General features: G+C 54.7%; 1 protein-coding gene across 6 annotated transcripts in view; it reads right to left on the bottom strand.

The window, feature by feature from the left end:
* The window catches only part of FARP2 (FERM, ARH/RhoGEF and pleckstrin domain protein 2), a 107,985-nt gene that overhangs the window by 8,751 nt on the left and 76,621 nt on the right, over positions 1-22,613 (bottom strand). For all 6 annotated transcript variants that reach the window (XM_045482021.1, XM_045482018.1, XM_045482022.1 and 3 more), the window contains exons 14-19: positions 18,899-19,077; positions 14,459-14,548; positions 13,951-14,084; positions 13,516-13,597; positions 7,566-7,803; positions 4,808-4,938 (exon numbers count right to left, since the gene is read on the bottom strand). In XM_045482021.1, the coding sequence (XP_045337977.1) occupies positions 4,808-4,938; positions 7,566-7,803; positions 13,516-13,597; positions 13,951-14,084; positions 14,459-14,548; positions 18,899-19,077 (854 nt within the window). The remainder of the gene's footprint in view (positions 1-4,807; positions 4,939-7,565; positions 7,804-13,515; positions 13,598-13,950; positions 14,085-14,458; positions 14,549-18,898; positions 19,078-22,613) is intronic.

Genomic DNA, 22,613 nt, shown 5'->3' with positions numbered 1-22,613 from the left:
TTTTCCACCCCAAAGGAATGAGGCCCTGGTGGGAGCCACCCACACTCATCCTGGGCTGTCCCTCCACCGAGGAGGAGAGGGTGCGGCCTCTGTCGCCAGGGCCTGATGGCACCACTAGGACCCGGGGACACCCTCACACTTCCCCACCTGCCCCGGAAGCAGCACTTCCCAGGCCCTCGGGCGTCCACACAGGCCTGACTGCCCATACCAATGGCGGGAAGGGTCGGTCCTGGTAATTCCGAAGAATTCTGGTTTGGACAATTTCCAGACATTCTGCTGCCATCTGTGATTCCTTTCAGAGAAGCAGGAGCGTGAGCTTCACACCCTGAGCACTCGCCAGAGACCCCGGCCCTCGAATGGACCGAGTGAGGGCGTAAAACGGAGGACTTTGCGGAACCCCTGCGGACCCACCTGCCCAGCCGCACGCACTCTTCTCTTCTCACTCTTCGGCTGAGGGTGAGCAGGGAGCCCAGCCCCTTCCGGTGGCCCCTAGTCCTGTTTGCAGGGCTCCTCCCCCTCTGTCCCGGGGAGCCGCAGGGCAGCAGCCCCTTCTCAGGGGAGTGTGTCCCAGGTCCGCGGCTGCCCTTCCCTCAAACACTGCCTGCGGCGCTGCAGGCTCGCCCCGGGTGGCACTTGCGTCCTGCCTCTTCGACAGGGCCCTGCTGGCCCTCTGGTACCTCATTATCAACTTTCTTCCTAGTTAATAACCCTGGCTCTTAAACTCCTCTGCTCACGTCTCTGGTGTGGCTTCCGTCTCTGACATGAGCATTTAGCAAGCAGGGAGACGAGGAGCCCTGAGTCATAAAGACTTTAGAGGTTTGGGCTAAAAACAACTATGGCAGCAAGTGTCTGCAGACCAGCCACTTCATGCCAGGCGCTGAGCCAAGCAGCTGCCATCAGTCCCCTGTGGCCCCAGACGTGGAGCAACTTGCCGGGCCACACAGAGACCCCGCCCGGTTTTCCAGTCCCTGTAGTGACGGTCCCCTGGGCCACCACCGATAACCCATTGCGTGGAGCACCAAGAGAAACAGCCTGTACTGAGAGCCCTACTGACCTCCAGGAGCTCACAGCCAGCCGCAACCCTCAGCCACGTGGCAAGGAGAGAAAGGACACAGAGCTGTCTGGGTACCAACCAAAGCCCTGACTCCAGGAGGTCAGAACCTTCCTGTACATAAAAAATTTGTTAATGTTTTATTTATTTTTGAGAAAGAGAGAGAGAGAAACAGTGCTCGAGCAGGGGAGGGGCCGAGAGAGGGGGAGACACAGAATCCGAAGCAGGCTCCAAGCTCTGAGCTGTCAGCACAGAATCTGATGCGGGGCTTGAACTCAGGAACCGCGAGATCATGACCTGAGCCAAAGTTGGACGCTCAACAGACTGACCCACCCAGGCTCCCCCTTCCTGTACATTTTAGTGTAGCTCATTTCTTTTCTTTGTGATCCCACATTCTCCATACCTTCTAACAAGGCTAACACGGACACATGACTTAACACACCACAGTCTAATTTGTGTTAAGATGAGAAACATCCCCCACGCAACCCTTAAAAAGGTCTTCTTAGGTTGACAGTACGAAGTTCAAAGCAAAAAGCATTAGTGGCGAAGCAAGGAGCAAGGAGCCAGGAGACATGTAGACCCATGGAAGGGAACTAGGGTTCAAAAAGAAACCTGCATATCTGTGTCTATGGACAGTTCAACAAATGGTGCTGGGAACACTAGATGTCCACGTGGGAAAGAATGGAGTGGGACCCCTACCTCACACCACACATAAAAATGAACTAAAAATGGATCAAATCTAAATATAAGAGCTGAGGGGAGCCTGGGTAGCTCAGTTGGTTGAGTGTCTGACTTTGGCTCAGGACATGATCTCACTGTTCGTGAGTTGGAGCCCACATCGGGCCATCTGCTGTCAACAAGGAGTCCACTTTGGATCCTCTGTCTGTAACCTCCCCTGCTCATGCACTCTCTCAAAAAATAAATAAACATTAACAAATATAAGAGCTGAAACACAGAAAGCTTCTAGAAGAAAACACAGACGTATATTTTCACACTGTGGACTGGGCAGTGATGTCTCAGCTGTGACACCTAAAGCACGAGCAACCCAAGAGAGAATAGGTAAATTGGATTTCGTGAAAATCAAAAATCTCTGGGGGCGCCTGGGTAGCTCAGTCGGTTAAGCATCCAACTCCCACTCAGGTCGTGATCTCACAGTCCGTGAGTTCGAGCCCTGTGTCGGGCTCTGTGCTGACAGCTTGGAGCTTGGAGCCCCATTTGGATTCTGTGTCTCCCTCTCTCTGCCCCTCCCCCACTCACAGTCACTCTCTCTCAAAAGTAAATAAACATTAAAAAACATTAAAAATAAATAAATAAAAAAATTTAAGAAATCCCTGAAAACAAAACCCAACACCTTCTGTGTTGTGATACCATTGAGAAAGTGAAAAAACACCCCACAAAATGGGAGGGCATATTTGCAAATCTTATTCTGGTAAGTGTCTGGTATCCAGAACAGATAAAGGATCTCACAACTCAACAGCGAAAAGACAACCCGGGTGGAGAAAAGGATCTGAAGTGGCATTTCACCAAAGAAGGCACACAAATGGCCGACAAACACACCACAAAAACCTTGGCATCCGCTGCGTGAGAAACGCAAATCGTAACCACGGTGAGACACCCCGTGTAGCAGCCCGATGCCTAGACTCACAGGGACAAGGTACGGAGAAACCGGAATCCCAACACACCCCTGGTGGGAACGTAAAGCTGTCCGGTAACTCTGAAAGACTTTGGAAAACTGGCAGTTTCTCAAAAGGTTAAACCCAGTTCCCACACAACCCAGCAGTTCCACCCCTAAGTGTCTACCCAGGAGAACTGGAAACGTGTTCACAGATGGACCTGTGTGGCAGGGACAGACGTTCACAGCAGTGTTGCTCACGGTCCCCATTAGGGGGAGCAGCCCAGGAGTCCACCAGCAGATGAACGGATACAGAGAGCATGCTGTATGCAGAGAACAGAATTTACAGCCACAAAAGTGAGTGAGGCCCTGACGTGCTACAACACGAACCCGAAAGCATGATGCTCAGTGAAAGAAGCCAGACGCAAAGGCCACACCGTGATCCCACTTAGAGGAAACGTCCAGAAGAGGCAAATGCACGGAAAGTGGATTAGTAGCTGCCGTGGATTGGGGACGGGGGAGGGGAGTGGCTAACAGGTGCAGGGTTTCTTTCACGGGGGATGACAATGTTCTAGAATTAGCGATGCTGATTGCACAACCTTGTGGACACCCTAAAGACCACTGGACTGTACACTTTGGAAAGATGAATTCTGCAGTATGTGACTCAGGTCTCAATTACACGCAATGAAGTGAAAAAGAACAAGGCTGGAGGCATCACAATCCCAGATGTCAAGATGTACCACAAAGAGGTAGTCATCAAAACAGTGTGGTACTGGCACAAACACAGACACATAGAGCAGTGGAGCAGAATAGAGCCCAGAGATAAACCCATGATTATGTGGCCAATTAACCTTTGACAAAAGGTGCAAGGATATACAGCGGGGAAAAGACGGTCTCTTCAACAAACAGTGCCGGGAACACTGGACTACTCTCTCACACCATACACAAAAAGAAGTTTGAAATGGACTAAAGACCTAAATGTGAGGCCTGAAACCATAAAGATCCTAGAAGAGGTAACTTCGGAACAGTTTCTCTGACATGGGCCTTAGCAACATCTTTCTAGATATCTCTCTTGAGGCAAGGGAGACAGAAGCAAAACTAAACTATCAGGACTACATCAAAATAAGTTTTTGCATAGCAAAGGAAACAGCAGAACAAAAAGGCAATCTACTGAATGGGAGAACATATTTGCAAATGACATAGCTGAGAAAGGATTAGTATCGAAAACATATAAAAACTTACACAACTCAACATGAAAAAATAATCCAAGGTATGAACAGAAATTTCTCCAAAGAAGACATCCTCATGGCCAACAGACACATGAAAAGATGCTCAATGTCACTCATCACTAGGGAAGTGCAAATGGAAACCACAAGATACTACCTCACACCTGTTGGAATGACTTAAAAACACAAGAAACAACAGGTGTTGTTGAGGATGTGGAGAAACGGGAACCCTCGTGCACTGCTGGTGGGAGTGCAAACTGGTGCAGCCACTCTGGAGCACAGTGTGGAGGTTCCTCAAAAAATTAAAAATAGAACTCCCCTACGACCCAGTAATTCCACTGTGGTTATTTACCCAAAGAATATGGAAACACTATTTGAAAAGATATCTGCCCTTCTAAGTTCACTACCGCGTCATCCACGATAGCCCAGATATAGAAGCAACCCAAGTCCACTGACTGATGAATGGATAAAGAAGACGTGGTGTATAGAGAAGATGGGGTATTACTCAGCCATAAAAAAGAATGAAATCTTGCCATTTGCAAACACGTGGGTGGATCTAGAGAATATCATGCTAAGCGAAAGAAGTCAGAGAATGACAAATACCATATGCTCTCACTCGTACGTAGAATTTAAGAAACAAATGAAAAAAAAAAAAAGAGAGAGACAACGCATCCCCCCCACCCCCGCCCCGCCAAGACTCTTACCTATGGAGAACACACCGGTAGTTCCCAGAGGGGAGGTGGGTGGGCAGATGGGTAAAACAGGTAAGGGGGATTGAGAGCCCACTCACCGTGAGGAGCACAGGACCATCACTGTATTGCACACACGAAGCTAACACAACAATGTATTGTGAGCTACACTGGGTAAAAACCAAACAATTAGGTGACCATCTCAAAAAACTTCCTCGAAGTCACTCACCCTGCCGGGAGTGATGAGATTCTCTATGCCGACCAAGTCCCGCTGCAGCTCTGTCAGCTTCTGGAGGTTTTCCAGCCGGGCAAGGCTGTGCTGCAGTGTGGAGGTCACCTCTGTGATGGCCTGGAGGGCATCTGTGAGGAGAGACCCCTCAGTACAGGCACCGGGGAAGGTGGGCATGGAAGGAACCCTCCACCCACACCCCTGCAACAGGAACTGGCATTTTAAAAGGCAGTTTTAACCCAAGGAACATTCTACTCCCAACTCCTCACGGGACTGCCGTCCATGGTTTGCAGCTGCCAGGGACAGCACGTGGGGGTCCCTGCAGATGCCTCGAAATTTGGACCTGTTCCGTCCAAACCACTGACTAGCTAACGCTCTGGCTTGGAAAACAGGAAGATGGTCTTTGTGAATAATTGCCGTTCTGGGCACAGCCGTATTTGTTTCTTACGGAGAACTAGCTCCTGTAGTTGAAAGGTGAATAATTCGCAACTTCAAAACCTTTGTCCCTTTTCTCCTTGAATCGAGAAACACATGCCAATCTTGTAGTTCCAGTACAGATATGAAGGTTTATCATCAGGACGGGAAACTCATTCAGACAAAGCACAAAAGCAGCCACGGAGGGTGGCCTTCACCACGCCGCCCTGACCAGGCCACACCGGGAGCAGCCGCTTGGCCAGAGCAGAGTGGCCACATTTTGTTTCCTTCGGGGGACGGCTCGGAGAAGCTCCCACCCTCCCGCCAGAACCTCCGCTGACAGCCTGGCCACTGCCTGGTGCGCCCAAGGGGCACAGCGGGAGCTGTCTGCACCCTCAGCTCCGCCCCTGCAGGTCGGTTGCCCCCAGCGGGGTGCCCACCCCTGCCTCACAGCTTTAAGAGGATCAAATCGGATAAGAAAGCACGCGCTTTGATGAGCCACTCCTCCGGAGGAACCGCTGGGAGAGCCCCAGGGACGGTGCACGCCCCTGAGCGCCCGCGGCATCCGGCCTCGCTGTGCTGCACGGCTCCCGTTGAGTCTGGACGCGGGGGCACACAGATGCTTGCTTTGCTCTGCCGGTGCACCGCGGGCTGCCTCGCCGGTGTCCCTCGCTCTCAGACGCCTCGTGTGCATGGAGCACAGGGCCGGAACGTGGGCTCGCACTGCACCTTTGTTGGCTGTGGGAGCTGGGGACGCGTGTCTGACCTCCTGCCAAACCGATGTCCCCAGGCCCACCTGCGCCTGAGTCTCCACAGAATCACAGTGATGTCGAGGGATCAGACACACACGTGTGGCCCCAAGCCAGCGCCAGGCAGCGCCCTCAGGAAACCCTTACTGAATGAAAGATAAAATAACAACACAAGGGGCTCCCGGGTGGCTCAGTCAGTTAAACGCCTGACATCAGCTCAGGTCGTGATCTCGCGGTCTGGGAGTTCGAGCCCCGCGTCGGGCTCTGTGCTGACAGTTCGGAGCCTGGAGCCTGCTTTGCATTCTGTGCCTCCCTGTCTCTGATCCTCTCCTGCTCACACTCTGTGTGTGTCTCTCTCTCTCTCTCTCTCAAAAATAAATAAACATTAACAAAATAAAAATAAAAAAACACAACGCAAGCCTCAACCTAAAGGGATCCCCTTTTGCCCACCAGGTTCCAGGAAGCCCTGCAGGGCGGGGAACAGGTGGGAAGGGGCCCCGACCGCTGCTGTCAGCTAGGCATGTGTTTCGTCCATGGCTTTCCCAGTGCTCTAGAGATGGCCAGGCTCTGCGGCAAACCCATCCAGGCTGTCGGGTTATCAACACTGTGTCACGTTAACAATTTACACAGCACGTTCAGACACGCGACCTTGCTGGGTTTTTGCATCAGCAAAACCCCAGCCCTCTCCTGCACCAGCCCGGGGATGGGGTCCACCAAGTGGGAAGCCGGTGGTAGCGAGCGGGCCCCACCCCCTCTGCTTGCACTGGCCTCCCTGCCGTGTCCTGGAGCCCGGGCCTCCCCTGCCGGCACCGCCCACCCCCCGGCCAACGGACTTTTGTAAACGCCCTGCACTTGTATCACCCTAAATGTGCTTGTGAGGATTTCCCACAATGTTGTCCTTTTATCGAGCAGAAAGCCCTTGCTTTTGGAATGAAGAGGAAGGGGGATGTCGGTGTCCTAGGACACATTAGAAAGTATCTCATTTACTCCCTTCAGGACTAGGTGGGGACCGGCTAAATAATCTTTCATCTTCCAATGACAGTAGGGGACTTGCACAAAGGCTGGCACCAGAAGCGCACAACTAGGGGTCGTCTGTAGGCTTAAAAGCTCTGGGTTTCTGCTCCTTTGTCCCTTTAACACAAATCAAAATGACCAAGCTCATTAATATCAGAAGCTTCTAATGGGCCATGCCGGCTCAAATGCTTGACTTTTAGAGCCAAGGCTTCAAGGCCAGAAAGGGTCAGCTTTCTGCTGCTCTCTACCGGCAGTGGACTTGGGTGGGGGGGGGGGGACCCCTCACAGCAGAAGGCCACTGTGACTTTGCAAGGCGATCGGGGTCCTTCCCTACACTAGGCAGACGTGCGGAGGAGAGCCCTGCCCCGGAGTGGCAGAGCTAAAGGACAGGCACCCGCCTCCCCGGCAGCTGGGCGGGAGGGGAGGGGACTGCGGCCAGACCAGCCCTCCCAGGGGGAAAGCCGCGCACTCCCCAGTTCCCAGTAAGAAAGCCAGCATGCTGCCCTGCAGCCGGGCCTCCGGCACGCGGCCAACACCGGCTCTGGGCCGCACCGGCTCCTGCCTGTCCGGCCCACACTCACCGCGGCAGTCCGCGTAGTCACGGTGCCCGGGCTCGTAGTGCCCGCACAGCCGGCTCAGCAGCAGGCGGTAGTGCACCAGCCGCTGGATGGGCTTCAGCAGGAACGCGTTCAGGGGCAAGTAGCAGACTTTCTGGAGCTCAAACTCTTTGTACACCGTCTCCAGCTTCTTAAAGCGTTTGGTGGCCTTTTCCAGTTCCGTCAGGACTTCATCGTGCCTTTGGAAGTAGCTGGTGAACTCCTGTGAGGCATAAAAGGGAGGGCCTTAGGTTAGGAGGGCGGGGGAGGGGGGCCCGCGCGGACAGCCTGGTCAGCCGGAAACCTCGATGGGGCAAGACAGAAAAGAACGGCCGGTGCGCGTGCGACCAGACGGCACTCAGACGGAGCGCGGGGCTCAGCCACAGGGTCACCACCACCACGTGTGGTGAGGGGACACGGGGTGTTGGCCCCACTTTCCAGATGAAGGGCTGGGGCTGAGAGGGCCGTAACCTGCGTCACGCGACACAGCGGTGCCGGGCGGCAGGGAACCAGACCAAGCTCCCCTCTGCCCTCAGCCCCGCAGAGGCCGTAGGTCCCAGCCACGTGCAGAGCAGAGCGGGTGTTCGAGCCACTTGTTGGAGTGGGAATGATCACTCCTAATATTCTTACAGCACAAATCAAAGCACACATGTATGGATTCTGAGTATGATACAGATAAGCCCAGCCAGTCCCTCTCTACCTTCTAGAAGGTTTCAATATTAAATCAGTTCGTTTTACGAATGTTACACATGACGTCTGTGGTACGATAACCTCAAACGGGTTTGTGTGTATTTTGATTTTAAATTTGTGCAAGTGCTTTTGGGATAGAAACGACGAATTTGCTACCTGGCTCAGAAAACCAAACAAGTCTCAGGGTAAGAGAAGGGGCTCCGAGCAGGGCTCTCTGAAGACAAAGCTGAGGGATCTGTGGGCCCCCCAGGCTTCTAGGAGTGGGGCCTACAATATGTCAGGAGTCTGGCTGGACTGGCTGGAAGGCAGGACGGGCCTGGGGTGGAGGCGGCGGCCAGCCCAGCGAGAGGCCACGAGGGCTTGGAAGCCCAGAGCAGTACCAGTGGGTTTGAGTCCCCGGGCAGGATGCTGCAGGGCTGCTCCAGGATGAGCATGGGGGGGGGGGGGGGGGGGGCACCTGTCCCAGGTGCGTTTAGCCAGAGTAAGACCCCCGAACAGCGAAAGCACGGCCGGCCCCATTGTTTTCAACACCGGTGACAACTGGTCCTGATGAGAAGACCTGCTGCTTCTGCCGTGTTGCTGACCTTGGCTCCCCAGAGCCGCTCTGCACTTTCCTTGGCACATTCCCTTCGGGGAGCTCTAACACGCCTGAGGGAAAAAGCCCGAACGGTAAGCCAGCAGACCTGTGTGCAAAGACCCACTGCCAGCCTAGACACGTTCTGCACATCCTACTGCAGCTGGCGAGCTCAGCGAGGACAGCCACAAGCATACGGGTCAACTGTGGATCACGGATCAGCAGGCATCAGGAGCGCCAGCCCTCAGCACGCTATTCCCTCTCAGGCTGTCCTGAGGGAACACTGCTCTAAGGGAAATGCTGTCCTGAGGGGAAGGGTGTCTGAGGGGAACGATGTCCTGATGTCCTGAAGAGGAAACTGCACTAAGGGGACCCTGTCTTTAGGGCCTGCAGTCTTTTTTCAAAAAAATTTTTAGGGGCACCTGGGTGGCTCAGTTGGTTGAGCGTCTTTCATTCAGGTCATGATCTCGCGGTTCGCGAGTTCAAGCCCCGTGTCAGGCTCTGTGCTGACAGCTTGGAGTCGAGCCTGCTTCTGCGTCTCCTTCTCTCTCTCTCTGCCCCTGCCCACTCGTGCTTGCTCTCTCTTTCTCGCTCTCAAAAATAAGCAAACATTAAAAAAAACTTTAAAAAAATGAAGTAAAAAAAATTTTAAGTGTATTTATTTTGAGAGAGACAGAGACAGTGCGAGCCGGGGAGGGACAGAGAGGGACAGAATCCCAAGAAGGCTTTGTGCAGCCAGCACAGAGCCTGACCCGGTGCTCGAACTCATGAAACCTCAAGATCATGACCTGAGCTGAAACCAAGAGTTGACTTATAACTGACTGGGCAACCCAGGCATCCCGAGGTTTTGCCGCCCTGAGGGAAAAGCTATCCTGAAGGGAATGGTGACCTGAGAACCCTGATCTGAAGGGAACTTCATCCTGACTTTTGTGTCATTCTAAGGTGAAAACTGCCCAGAAGGAAAGGCTACAATGAAGAAAATTTTGTCCTGAGCAAAATGCTGCCCTGAGGGGAACACTGCTGTGAGGGGAGAAATGACCTGAGGGGAAGGCTGTCCTGAGGGGAATGCTTTCTGAGGGAAAACTCTGAGGTGAACACTATCCTGAGGAGAAAACTCCCCTGGAAAGAGCTGTCCTGAGGGGATAAATGAGGTAAATTCTGTCCTGAGGCAAACACTATCCTGAGGGGAAAACTGTTCTGAGGAGAACACAGTCCAGTCCTGAGGGGAACGCTATCCTGAGGGGAATGCAGTCTGGTCCTGAGGGGAAGGCTGTCCTGAGAGGAAGGCTGTCTGAGGAGGACACTGTCCTAAGGGGAACACTGTCCGGTCCTGAGGGGAACGCTGTCCTGAGGGGAAGGCTGTCTGGTCCTGAGGGGGAGGCTGTCCTGAGAGGAAGGCTGTCCTGAGGGGAACACTGTCCAGTCCTGAGGGGAACGCTGTCCTGAGGGGAAGGCTGTCCTGAGGGGAAGGCTGTCCTGAGGAGGACACTGTCCTAAGGGGAACACTGTCCGGTCCTGAGGGGAAGGCTGTCCTGAGGGGAATGCTTTCTGAGGGAAAACTCTGAGGTGAACACTATCCTGAGGAGAAAACTCCCCTGGAAAGAGCTGTCCTGAGGGGATAAATGACCTGAGGTAAATTCTGTCCTGAGGCAAACAGTATCCTGAGGGGAAAACTGTTCTGAGGGGAAGGCTGTCCTGAGGGGGATGGAGTCCAGTCCTGAGGGGAACGCTGTCCTGAGGGGAACACTGTCCAGTCCTAAAGGGAACACTCTTCTGAGGGGAATGCAGTCCAGTCCTGAGGGGAAGGCTGTCCTGAGGGGAATGCTTTCTGAGGGAAAACTCTGAGGTGAACACTATCCTGAGGAGAAAACTCCCCTGGAAAGAGCTGTCCTGAGGGGATAAATGACCTGAGGTAAATTCTGTCCTGAGGCAAACAGTATCCTGAGGGGAAAACTGTTCTGAGGGGAACGCTGTCCTGAGGGGAATGCAGTCTGGTCCTGAGGGGAAGGCTGTCCTGAGGGGGATGGAGTCCAGTCCTGAGGGGAACGCTGTCCTGAGGGGAACACTGTCCAGTCCTAAAGGGAACACTCTTCTGAGGGGAATGCAGTCCAGTCCTGAGGGGAAGGCTGTCCTGAGGGGAATGCTTTCTGAGGGAAAACTCTGAGGTGAACACTATCCTGAGGAGAAAACTCCCCTGGAAAGAGCTGTCCTGAGGGGATAAATGAGGTAAATTCTGTCCTGAGGCAAACACTATCCTGAGGGGAAAACTGTTCTGAGGAGAACACAGTCCAGTCCTGAGGGGAAGGCTGTCCTGAGGGGAAGGCTGTCCTGAGGGGAAGGCTGTCCTGAGGGGAATGCAGTCCGGTCCTGAGGGGAAAATTGCCCTGGGGCAAACACTGTCCTGATGGGAACACAATCCTGAGGGGAAAACTGCCTCAGGCGAATGCTGTCCTGAGGGGAACACTGTCCATTCCTGAGGGGAACGCTGTCCTGAGGGGAACACTGTCCAGTCCTAAAGGGAACACTCTTCTGAGGGGAATGCAGTCTGGTCCTGAGGGGAAGGCTGTCCTGAGAGGAAGGCTGTCCGGTCCTGAGGGGAAAATTGCCCTGGGGCAAACACTGTCCTGAGGGGAACACTGTCCAGTCCTGAGGGGAACGCTGTCCTGAGGGGAAGGCTGTCCTGAGGCGAACACTGTCCAGTCCTGAGGGGAACGCTGTCCTGAGGGGAATGCAGTCTGGTCCTGAGGGGAAGGCTGTCCTGAGAGGAAGGCTGTCTGAGGAGGACACTGTCCTAAGGGGAACACTGTCCAGTCCTGAGGGGAAGGCTGTCCTGAGGGGAATGCAGTCTGGTCCTGAGGGGAAGGCTGTCCTGAGAGGAAGGCTGTCCTGAGGAGAACACTGTCCTGAGGGGAACACTGTCCAGTCCTGAGGGGAAGGCTGTCCTGAGGGGAATGCAGTCCGGTCCTGAGGGGAAAATTGCCCTGGGGCAAACACTGTCCTGATGGGAACACAATCCTGAGGGGAAAACTGCCTCAGGCGAATGCTGTCCTGAGGGGAACACTGTCCATTCCTGAGGGGAACGCTGTCCTGAGGGGAACACTGTCCAGTCCTAAAGGGAACACTCTTCTGAGGGGAATGCAGTCTGGTCCTGAGGGGAAGGCTGTCCTGAGAGGAAGGCTGTCCGGTCCTGAGGGGAAAATTGCCCTGGGGCAAACACTGTCCTGAGGGGAACACTGTCCAGTCCTGAGGGGAACGCTGTCCTGAGGGGAAGGCTGTCCTGAGGCGAACACTGTCCAGTCCTGAGGGGAACGCTGTCCTGAGGGGAATGCAGTCTGGTCCTGAGGGGAAGGCTGTCCTGAGAGGAAGGCTGTCTGAGGAGGACACTGTCCTAAGGGGAACACTGTCCAGTCCTGAGGGGAAGGCTGTCCTGAGGGGAATGCAGTCTGGTCCTGAGGGGAAGGCTGTCCTGAGAGGAAGGCTGTCCTGAGGAGAACACTGTCCTGAGGGGAACACTGTCCAGTCCTGAGGGGAACGCTGTCCTGAGGGGAATGCAGTCTGGTCCTGAGGGGAAGGCTGTCCTGAGGCGAACACTGTCCAGTCCTGAGGGGAATGCTGTCCTGAGAGGAAGGCTGTCTGAGGAGGACACTGTCCTAAGGGGAACACTGTCCAGTCCTGAGGGGAACGCTGTCCTGAGGGGAACGCTGTCCGGTCCTGAGGGGAAGGCTGTCTGAGGAGGACACCGTCCTAAGGGGAACACTGTCCAGTCCTGAGGGGAACGCTGTCCTGAGGGGAACGCTGTCCGGTCCTGAGGGGAAGGCTGTCCTGAGGAGAACAGTGTCCAGTCCTGAGGGGAAGGCTGTCCTGAGGGGAAGGCTGTCTGAGGAGGACACCGTCCTAAGGGGAACACTGTCCAGTCCTGAGGGGAACACTGTCCTGAGGGGAAGGCTGTCCTGAGAGGAAGGCTGTCCTGAGGAGAACACTGTCCAGTCCTGAGGGGAAGGCTGTCCTGAGGGGAACGCTGTCCTGAGGGGGATGAAGTCCGGTCCTGAGGGGAAAATTGCCCCGGGGCAAACACTGTCCTGATGGGAACACAATCCTGAGGGGAAAACTGCCTCAGGCGAATGCTGTCCTGAGGGGAACCCTGTCATGAGGCATTTGCTCTTTAGAGGAGAATGCTGCTCTGTGGCTAATGCGGTCCTAAGGGAAAGCTATTCTAAGGGGGTCTGTCCCGAGAGGAAAACTGTGCTGAGGCGAACGCTGTCCTGAGGAGAAAACTCACCTGAAGGGAAATCTGTCCTGAGGGGAATACTGACCTGGGGTGAACCACGTTCTAGGGGAATCGTATCCTGAGGTGAACAGTGTTCTCAGGTGAATGCTGTCTTGTGGGGAAAACTGCCCTGGGGGCAAATCCTTAGGGGTACGCCATCCTGAGGGGAGCTATTCTTGGATGAACACTGTCCTGAAGAGAACTGAAGGGAACGCTGTCCCGAGGGGAAAACTGCCCCGGGGAGAAACATGTCCTGCCTGCAGAACTGTCCTGATGTGAACGCTGTCCCGAGGGGAAAGCTTCCCCGAGGGGAAGGCTGTGTCGAGGGGTAACTGCTCTGAGGGCAACGCTGAGGGCGCACTGCCAGTTGCTAGGTATGGAGTTATCACACCAACACGTGGTACCTTTAGCTGACGCATGTTCCTGAGCAGGATGTCCCCGATTCGTCGATGGCCGCCTGTGGAATGGGCCCTGGAAGACCCTTCCCTGGAGTAGACAGAGATGGACAAGTATGGTCAAAACCTTGTTAAAACTTGCGAGCTGTACTCTGATGCTAGTGTGCCTGGCAGTGAGATGCTTCAAGGTGGGAGGCCCGTATTTGGCCGGAGACGGAAATGGGGCAAAAAAGTGGATCTACCTTTACTTCATTCTCTCTCACGGAAAAGGAGGAATAAAAGTGGCTGCTGTTACAGGTCTACCCCTCCCACAGGTTTTAAGAATACGCTTCGACCAAACAATGCTTCTTGCGAGTTAGTTTCTGAAGCTGGGAATTTCCTGAGGGCAGTGGTACAGCGACATCGGCGGAGCCGGCCGTGTGGGGGTCCGGGGCAGGGTGTTACCAGAGCGCCAGCCTCTGCTCCACCTCACGCAGGAAGCCTCTGTGGAACTCGTAGATGGGGTCTATGTTGGAGAAGAGCAGGGTCATCAGATCTGCAGGCATGGCGTCCTCCTTGACCACCGCGCTGCGGAACCACTGCAGGAAGAGCTCAGGGTGACCGAGGAACCTCGCCCCTGACGGTCTGGAGCCGTAGGACACACGGCACCGACCCCAGACGCCCCGTCGTGCAGATCAGTGCTACAGCTGTCCCCTTGGCCGGTCACCCACTTTTCACAACATACGAAAACAGTTCTGGGTGAAAAGCTTCAAATGGATACCAGTTTTACAAAAAAACTTGGGACTCCCTATGCTGGCTCTGTTCTCAGACAGGCTTGAAGGCACACACGTTTAATAGAACACAAACACGTACATCTCATGGCGGCCAAGAGCTACTTCTCAGGAGAGATGCTCTATTTCTGGTGTCGGTCATATTAGAGAAGACAAAGCAACAAAGGATTTAGGTTGCATACCACAGTGAGAACTTCTAAGTCCTTCAGGTATGTTCGTTCTGTAGCGAGAATCTCCTTCGCTATGAAATAGGCCTCATCTGCTGCCACGCTCTGGAAGAGGCACAGACAGTGTGAGCGCGTGTCTGTCGGCCACGTCGCCCACGCTCACACTTCCTTCTGCCCAAGCTGACGTCACTGTGCGCTTTTCATCTGTAATTCCTGAAGGGGTTTACTTGTGAGTCCAAACATAAGCCCAGATGGATCTCCTTCACGTGTTTTTCCCATTTTATGTTATTTTTTTGGAGGGAGGAAAAAAAAAATCACTGTTCAAACATCAACATGGTTTGAAGCTTATTACTGGTTTTGTAACGAAATTATTGTTGTGGTATCGCTGCCGGGGGTGTAGCTGGTTAACAGATACGTGTGTCCGTATACACGCGTGTATGTGACTAGAAACGATTAAGCTGAACTCACAAAAAAGTCATTAAAGTTGCCAAACATTCTAACTGTGCCCAATGGCAGAGCACCAGGCCGGCTCACACGCTTTGAGTGCAGGGCCAGAGATGACCCCGCCCTGGGAGCTCCGAATTCTCCGTCGTCACGGCCTCTGCCTGACTCTCAGGTGCCGGCAGCCAAATCAGCAGGGAGGGGACCCGACCCTCGGGAGCAGGAAGGGCTGCCGCAGGCCCCCCTGGGAACCTGGGCCACACCACACCCGGCTCTCGGCAGGCCAGCAAAGGACAGGCCGCATGCCCCACGTGGGTGGCCCTGCTCAGCCCCGCGGGGCTCCTCCACGCCACGAGCACCTCAGGTAGCCGCCTCTGTCAAGGTCCGGCTCGAAGGTCCCTCCTCCGTCCTGTCCCACCTGGCTGACACCCTGCTCTGTTCTATCCCTGCACGCTCCCCTGTAGCTCCCCCACCCGGCCGAGGACTTCTCCAGGGCTGGCTGTCCCTGAGGCCACCAAGCAAACACCTACAGAGCACACACCAACGGCACACAGGCACCGGGGACTCCCCCAGGAGCAGAGGCCCCCCGCGCTGGAGCGACAGCAGTGGGAGGAAGGGCAGAGCGGGGAGGGTGGAGGCCGGAGGTGTGGGGCGGCCGCAGCCCCTGCCGGCAGAGACAGGGGGTCGGGCAGTGGGAGACCAGCTGGAGGTCAAGGATGGGGGGGAAGGGCAAGAGACAGGTGAGCTGGTTACTGGTGGGGGAGGCAGGGCGTCTCTGGGGCCTACTGGAGCTCATTGGGAGGGGCTCGGATGCCGCGCCAAGAGCAGCATGGGGGGCTGGGGCCCGGCAGAAGGCCCCGTCCGTAGTGGGGAGGGGAGCAGCAGGACCCGGAAAGAGTCTCCTGGTCACGTTCTGGTGTGGGTGGAGGTCCAAGGGACAGAGGAGACAAAGCTGACTGTAATTTTGGGTCCAGGCCCAGGGGCAAAGCTGCCATCCCCGAGGTGACAGGTTTGGGGAGGAAGGTGAGGAGTCGGGTTTGCACGAGTCTGGGATGGGCTTTTGACGCCGGCGAGAAGCTGACAGGGGAGGCTGGGCTAGAGGCTGCTATTTGGGGGCCCCTCTCCTCCCTGTGCCCCCACCCCCAGGTGAAGTTGACCAGAGGTCGCCATGTTCCCACCCACGGTGGCAACACAGTCTCATGCCTCCTGTGTGCCCCGGAGACCACCGATTTGGCCGTGACCTCTCCACCCACAGGGACTACTCCCCGCGGCCCACTCTTTCCAAATAGTCAACAGCTGCTCTGTCCCAGCAGCCCCGGTGAGCCTGCTCTGCGGTCACACAACACCGGGGTCCCAGCAGCATCTCCTTGGAGTGCCCACCCCTTGTTCCTAGAGCTCCAGACCCCCTCCCTCCCTGCAGAGTGGCAACCTTTGTGGCTCTTCAATTCTTTCTGGGCTTTGTGCTATTGAAACATGACTTTCCAAATCCTGATTCAGTCCAGTCTCTTTGACACACCCCATCTCCACCTGAGCTCGAAGTGCCCAGCAAGCTCTCGGGGGCCAGAGCCGAGGAGGAGGCCCACGTTCCCCGTCTGCAGCCTCTGCCCACCCCCATGCGGCCAAGTGTCCCTGATCCTGGACACCTCCACCTGCATGCTGTCGGCCCGGGGGTTCTGGGTGGGGGGTCCAGGGCAGGCAAGCTGGCTTCCTACCCACATTTCCTTTGCGTGGGGTCCCAAGCAGTGCCTTAGCCCTGAGTGCGATCCTGCAGAAGCAGGGTCACCCTGAGGTTCCAGACCGATTCCTCTTCTGTGGGGGGTGAAAGTACCCACAGAGAAATGCTCAGAAACATAGCCACGGCAGTGTCACTGATTAGCTCACCATCACATCACAGGCGCCACCAGCTGGTGACGGGACACAGGGGTGTGGCAGTCAGGGGCGGCTGACGGACAGCCTGCCTGTGTACCGAGGGTGGTCCGCAGGTTTCCAAGTGCAGTGAAAAACCTCTTAGGGAAACTCAGGGGAGCAAAAGCCCGGCCAGCCTGGCTGCAGATCAGTGGGGCTGGGACGGCATCACCCCGGGAGGAGTGTACTTTCTGCCCAGCCCTGCCACCTATCCTCACAGGAAGCAGCCCAAGAGCCCCAGGCAGGGAGTGCCCCACAAAGCACCTCAGTCTTCGTCCCTCCCGAATACTGTCAGTCCTTAAGGATTTCTATTGGAAAGGGGGAGAAACAGCCAGTTAAGTGGGACACTCTGGGGAGGAGGGACGCCAGGAAACAAGTGGGCGGGTTGCTCCCCACGGAGGGGGAATCCGGCAGTCAGAGGCAAACGCAGAAGCCCCTCCCAGTGCTTAGCCACTGCTGAGGCCCTGCCAGGGAGTCCTCCTGGGTCTGTGGTCCATGTGTCTTAGCGCCGGCCTGTGGGCTGGCCGTGGGCAGCACTGAGGAAAGTGCCCAGGGACAGGAGAGGAGGCAGGCGAGCTGTGGGGCAGGGCCTGGGGTCCCCAGGTGCAGGGCCCAGACATGGCTCTGTGAGCCTGTGGCGGGGCTCCCAGGATCCATCTCTGAGGCCTGGCCTGGATGGGAAGGCCACGGCCGCCCACTGGGAATCCGGCCGGTGACCCTCGCAAGTCTCCCTACAGAACCACCTAAAGGATGACTATTTTTGTAGTGCGGAAAAGTAACAAAACAAAATTTAGTTTTTTATGCAGCTTTCCAGCCGTTCTGTTTATGCACCAAAGCAACAGTGAGCTAAACAGATAATTGTTAGGTTTGCAAAATCAATAAATAAAAACACCCCAAGCCAACAGTCTTGCTGCCGAACCGGGTTCGAGGGACCAGAGTGACCTCTGCCAGGCAGCCCGATGTGAACAGAGGCCTGAGGGGCAGGGACTGTGAGCCCTGCCCCCGGGGCCGGGGTCCTGGGATCCCTGCCCTTGCCAGGTGCCCAACGGCACATCCCGTCTTCCGGTTCAGGACCTGCTCTCTCTGACAGGGGCCCCGGGAAGGAGTGTGTGCTGAGGCCTCGCCAGGCCTCCGACTGGTCGACCCCACTTCTCGAGGAATCTCCCGCATCCCACGCATGGCATCCCTCGGCACAACTTCAGGATGAAACCCATGGCCTGACAAGGTGTTCTCCACGACAGCCCTCCCACGTGACAGGCACCTGTGAGGCAGGGTCCCATCTACTGGCAGCCCAGTTGAGCCTGGCTTCCTTCCAGCTTGCTCCTCGGGGACCCTACTCTACACAGGGGGACAGGTGCCCTCTGGGCCACCACAGTCCACCGCCCGTTATTTCAACCACTCTCTTCCCCAAGCCTCCAGCTGCCTGGCCCCTTTGTCCTCCCTTGTGTGTCCGCCCACAGAGCTGCCTGGCCAGGACCACCTGGTCTATGCTGCTGCTCGGGTGCGGGGGGGGGGGGGGGGGAGGGCACAGGCCAGGAGGGTGGGGGTGGCCACGCAACAGGTGCCACTGCCTCTGGCCAATGCCTCATCCTCGAGTTGGGGCTCTCCGACCTGCTGGCCTCCTGTCCCTGAGAGCAAAGAGAAACCTGTGGGCATCCCCTCAACTTTCCACCGCAAACCCCACACAACCCTCCTCCTGTGCTATCACGCCCCCTCGTGTGAACCCCACCCCACCCGGTCACTCCTTCAGAACCCACTCATCCACGAGACCAAAAAGATGGGGGTTCCTGGTCACCCTCCCAATTACCCGATCGTTTGAGAGAGTACCCAACAAGGGAGGGAGGGCAGGAGGCTGAGAGGTCCCCCAAGGCCCTACCATTCCCACCACATACCCACTTGAAGCCCACAGGTGCCAGGAACGGCCATTAAATGAATAAGGAAGCCTGCCTGTGCGCAAAGGTGGCCGAAGAGTCCCCAGTGACGTGCAGCTCTAGGGACAGATTTCACTGGGTGAGCCAGCCCCCTGGGACCGGGCTTGCCCTGGGCCCCCCAGGCTTCCCTGCAAACCAGGCCCACCAGCAGCTAGCCTCTTGCTGGGGCGGCGCCCACCTTGTGTTTCGGCTCCTCCTCGCCGTCCGTCCTGGCTCCGCCAGCGTCGCTAAGGACAGGGCTCAGGAGGGGGAACAAGCCCTGTTCAGCTGGGCCCAGAGTCACCTGAGATGCAGGGCTCAGGCTCAGTGGGCTCTTCCGGGTGGAGGGAGAAGGCTGAGGACTGTCCACGGAAAGGCCTGGAATTGAATGGGGCGGGGGATGGAGCAAGAAATGAGAAAGGGCCGCCACATCGGCCAGACACCACAGTTCTTACCGTGCTTTAGCCAACATTAGCCTGACGCTACCACCGGGCACCTTCTGGGAGGCATGTAAACAAAGCCTCTATCAGGTGCAATTCTCAATAGGACAGAAAGCGAAATGAACACAGGTTGGTGGCTGGTCGACCCGATTTCAGAGACCAGCCACAGGTGGTTCGGACACCCCAGGGCTCTGAGTTCCTGGGGTTTTTTCTCGGTTCTAGACCAGATGCAACTGCGATGAGAATAAGCAGCACAAGGCCTGCGAAGCAGAAGGCACGCCCTGAGTAGGGCGCTTCTGTGCGCACATTAACGGAAGGCCGATTGCAGAGCTTAGACGGAAGGCACTGACCTGGTGCTAACGAATCTGAAAAACAGAAGTGTGCTTTAAGGCCGCACTCCTCACTTAATCGTTCATTGAGAAAACTGGATCATGCGCTCATCATACCGTTTTCTACTTCCTTGAATTTTTTATTAACAAGGATGTTATATTGGCTTTCTAGATTCATACCACAACAGTAACTACTACTATTTTTCTTCTTAAAACAGGGTTTGCTTGGAACTGGGCAGAGGCCAAAGCGTGGCCGAGTCCTAAGAGGGCTGACGAGGCATGCCCCATCACACGTTCTGCAATACAGGAATTCTGTTACCAAGAGACCTTCAAGTCTGAAAGGGTGATTTCTAATGTTTTTCTATGGGGAATCAGTCAACTACGGAATGGCAACTTTTGAAGGTATCTTTAAAGCAGAGTTGTATAGAAGAAATCGAACCAGTTTAGAAGCTATTTATAGTTGAAATTTACCTCAGGTTTACAAATGGGCGTTTTAGCTCTCATGCTACCATTACTCCTGACTGTGGCTAAGTGGGCTTATGGAATGCGGGCACCTAAGTGACTTGGCCAGGACCCCTGGTGCCTCCCCACCCCACCTCAGCCCATCCACCATTGGCTTCAAAGCGAGATCCTCTTACACCAAAGCAGTCACCTATAGTGACCAGCTAATAAAACCAAACCTTGGCTTATTTGACCTCAAACACGCACGTGTGCAGGCAGGTTCGTGCAGAGGGCTGCCCGGAGGGCCGGGTGAGCACGGCACCAGGGAGCCCTGGGGCACGGCCGGCAGGCTTGATTTTCACATTGACAAAGGTGGAGTTCTGGAAGGCTGCTGGTGCTGGCGGGGTCTCGCCCAGGGAGGGGGTCCCGCCTTGGAGGGGAGCCAGCAATGCTATGAGGGCAGAACTTTCCTGTGGGCCTCTCACCACGACGGAGAGTGACCACTCAAGCGAACTTTCACTGACCGAGAAAGCCCGGACGCTGTAAGAGCATGAAATTATTAATCAAATCAGAATGTGCTTTTATTCCACATTAATTTAAACAAATTAGAATTTGCTTTTATTACACATTTAAAACATGCCAAAGCAACCTTGAAATCACATGGGCTTCCTTCGTGCCCTACTCATGTGCAGGAGCCTAGGCGCTTCTGAAGGGGTCAGATGGGGTCGAGGGCTCTGCCGGCCCCCGTGGTGTGGAGGACCCTTACGAGGGAAAGCGGTGTTTCCAAAGATGAGCTATTTTAGGCCTCCTATCCAAAACCCTTTTTGTCTCAAGCAAGCTCAGAACTGTGTCGGGAGATACTTTTACGCACAGGAGAATTCACAAAAAAGTCTAGAAGCTCCTAGCAACACACCTTATTTTTCACAGCTGTACTGTTCAAAGTGTGAGAACTGAGATATTTCGTACTCATTGGTTATGAAAATAAGGTAAGTCCACTGCTCCGCTCTGCCCCCCACCCCGCCCCATGCCCTGCGCAGCGCCTCCCTCAAAGATGGGTGGTCCTACCACAAGGTCATAGTGGACAGTCTCCCAGAAAGTCACTGTGAACTTGACTTCATGTTTAAACAGCAGAAGGTGACGCCGGAGGAGGTGGTCCTCCCTGAAGTGTCATGGATGGGTGCCATGACCCGTGGGGTCGGGCTATCAAACTAGAGAACGCGGCTTCCAATACACGGCCCTTCTGATGAACTTGTGAGAGGAACCACCCTTCCAGGACGGACCGCTCATTTGGAATAAAGCATTGTGGTTCCAGGGAGGGTACAAGCCGTCATTTGATATTACCACTGTGGACACTTACTTGACAAAAGTCGTCACCTCACAAGTGAATAGATTAAAAAGTACCACAAACTGCTATTAAACACCTGTTTTTATTAAATCTGTCAGCTACATCGAAACAGAAGTCATCCCTACTTCAAATTATGTGAACACAGATCCTACACGACAAAGCAAATCTGTTAGGAGACACTTTTTCAAGCAAGTGGCAGTGAGCATGGAACCCGTCTACACTGCTGCTGGAGGCTGCTGGAGTGGGCGCCACGGCTCCATGCCCTATCCTGTGTGGGTCAGCCTTAGTACCGCATCTGAGGTCACCAACGCGTACACGGCACACGGAGAACACAGGCGTGGGCCGTGGCTCTGTGGTGTGTTCTTCCGGAGTGACAGAAGCCAGTGGTGTCCACAGCCTGCTGCTCTGGACCCTGTGTTGACAGCGCGCAAGGGCACTCACGTTAGAAGCTCCCTGCCATAGCAAACCCTGTCATCGCTGACATACCAGGATGCAGGTCTGAGGGATTTTTAAAATGCTAAGCCGTCGTTTCAGATACCACGGAACACATTTAGTCTTAACGGACACGGAAAGAGTCTTCAATATTTGTGAAAACAGACTCCCGTGTCCGAGGTCCTCTACGGAAAAACCGCGAGAGTACTATTCTGAGTGACAGGGTCCCTACCATTGATCTACTCACACACAAAGGTGGTGTCTACTGTGTCACCGCAGCATCAAGAATGACCGGTTCCGGGGCACCTGGTGGCTCAGCTGGTTAAATGTCCAACTCTTGGTTTCGGCTCAGGTCATGACTTTACGGTTTGCGAGTTCGAGCCCCACGTCTGTGCTATCAGCACAGCCTGCTTGGATTCTCTTTCTCTGCCCTTCCCCGGCTCACACACTCTCAAAATAAACTTTAAAAAGAAAAAAAAAAAAAAAAAAAAAAAAAAAAGAATGACCAATTCTTCTACTTGTGCATGAGGAATTTTCAGAAATTCTTCCATTTCCAGCATCAAATTATTTGAAATTGATAGACAAAAATGACAGCTCTGTTCTACTGAGCACCTCATTCCTGCTGGAGTGGCTCCACGCTGTCCACCCAGTGTTCAAGACAGCTCTGCACTCAAAGGGCCAACGTACAAGGTTTGATTATCTTTGAAAACACATTTAAAACATTTCAAACTGCCAACAGGAAGCAACTCTGACAGGTGATGTTCTTTATTTCCAAAAATTTCTAACTATTTATCTTGTAATTTTTGAAATGTCATTTTAAAAAGCACAGTATTACACTTCTGTGATCATCTTCACTTTATCCATCTAACTAGCTGGGGAGAGATAACAGCACAGAGCAAAATTTAGGCTTGTTTTCATTTCGTACCT

This window comes from Leopardus geoffroyi, chromosome C1 (genome assembly GCF_018350155.1).
Source record: "Leopardus geoffroyi isolate Oge1 chromosome C1, O.geoffroyi_Oge1_pat1.0, whole genome shotgun sequence".
Taxonomy (NCBI): domain Eukaryota; kingdom Metazoa; phylum Chordata; class Mammalia; order Carnivora; family Felidae; genus Leopardus; species Leopardus geoffroyi.
Note: the sequence above shows the minus strand (reverse complement) of the source record. Positions and strands in the feature narration are given on the sequence as shown.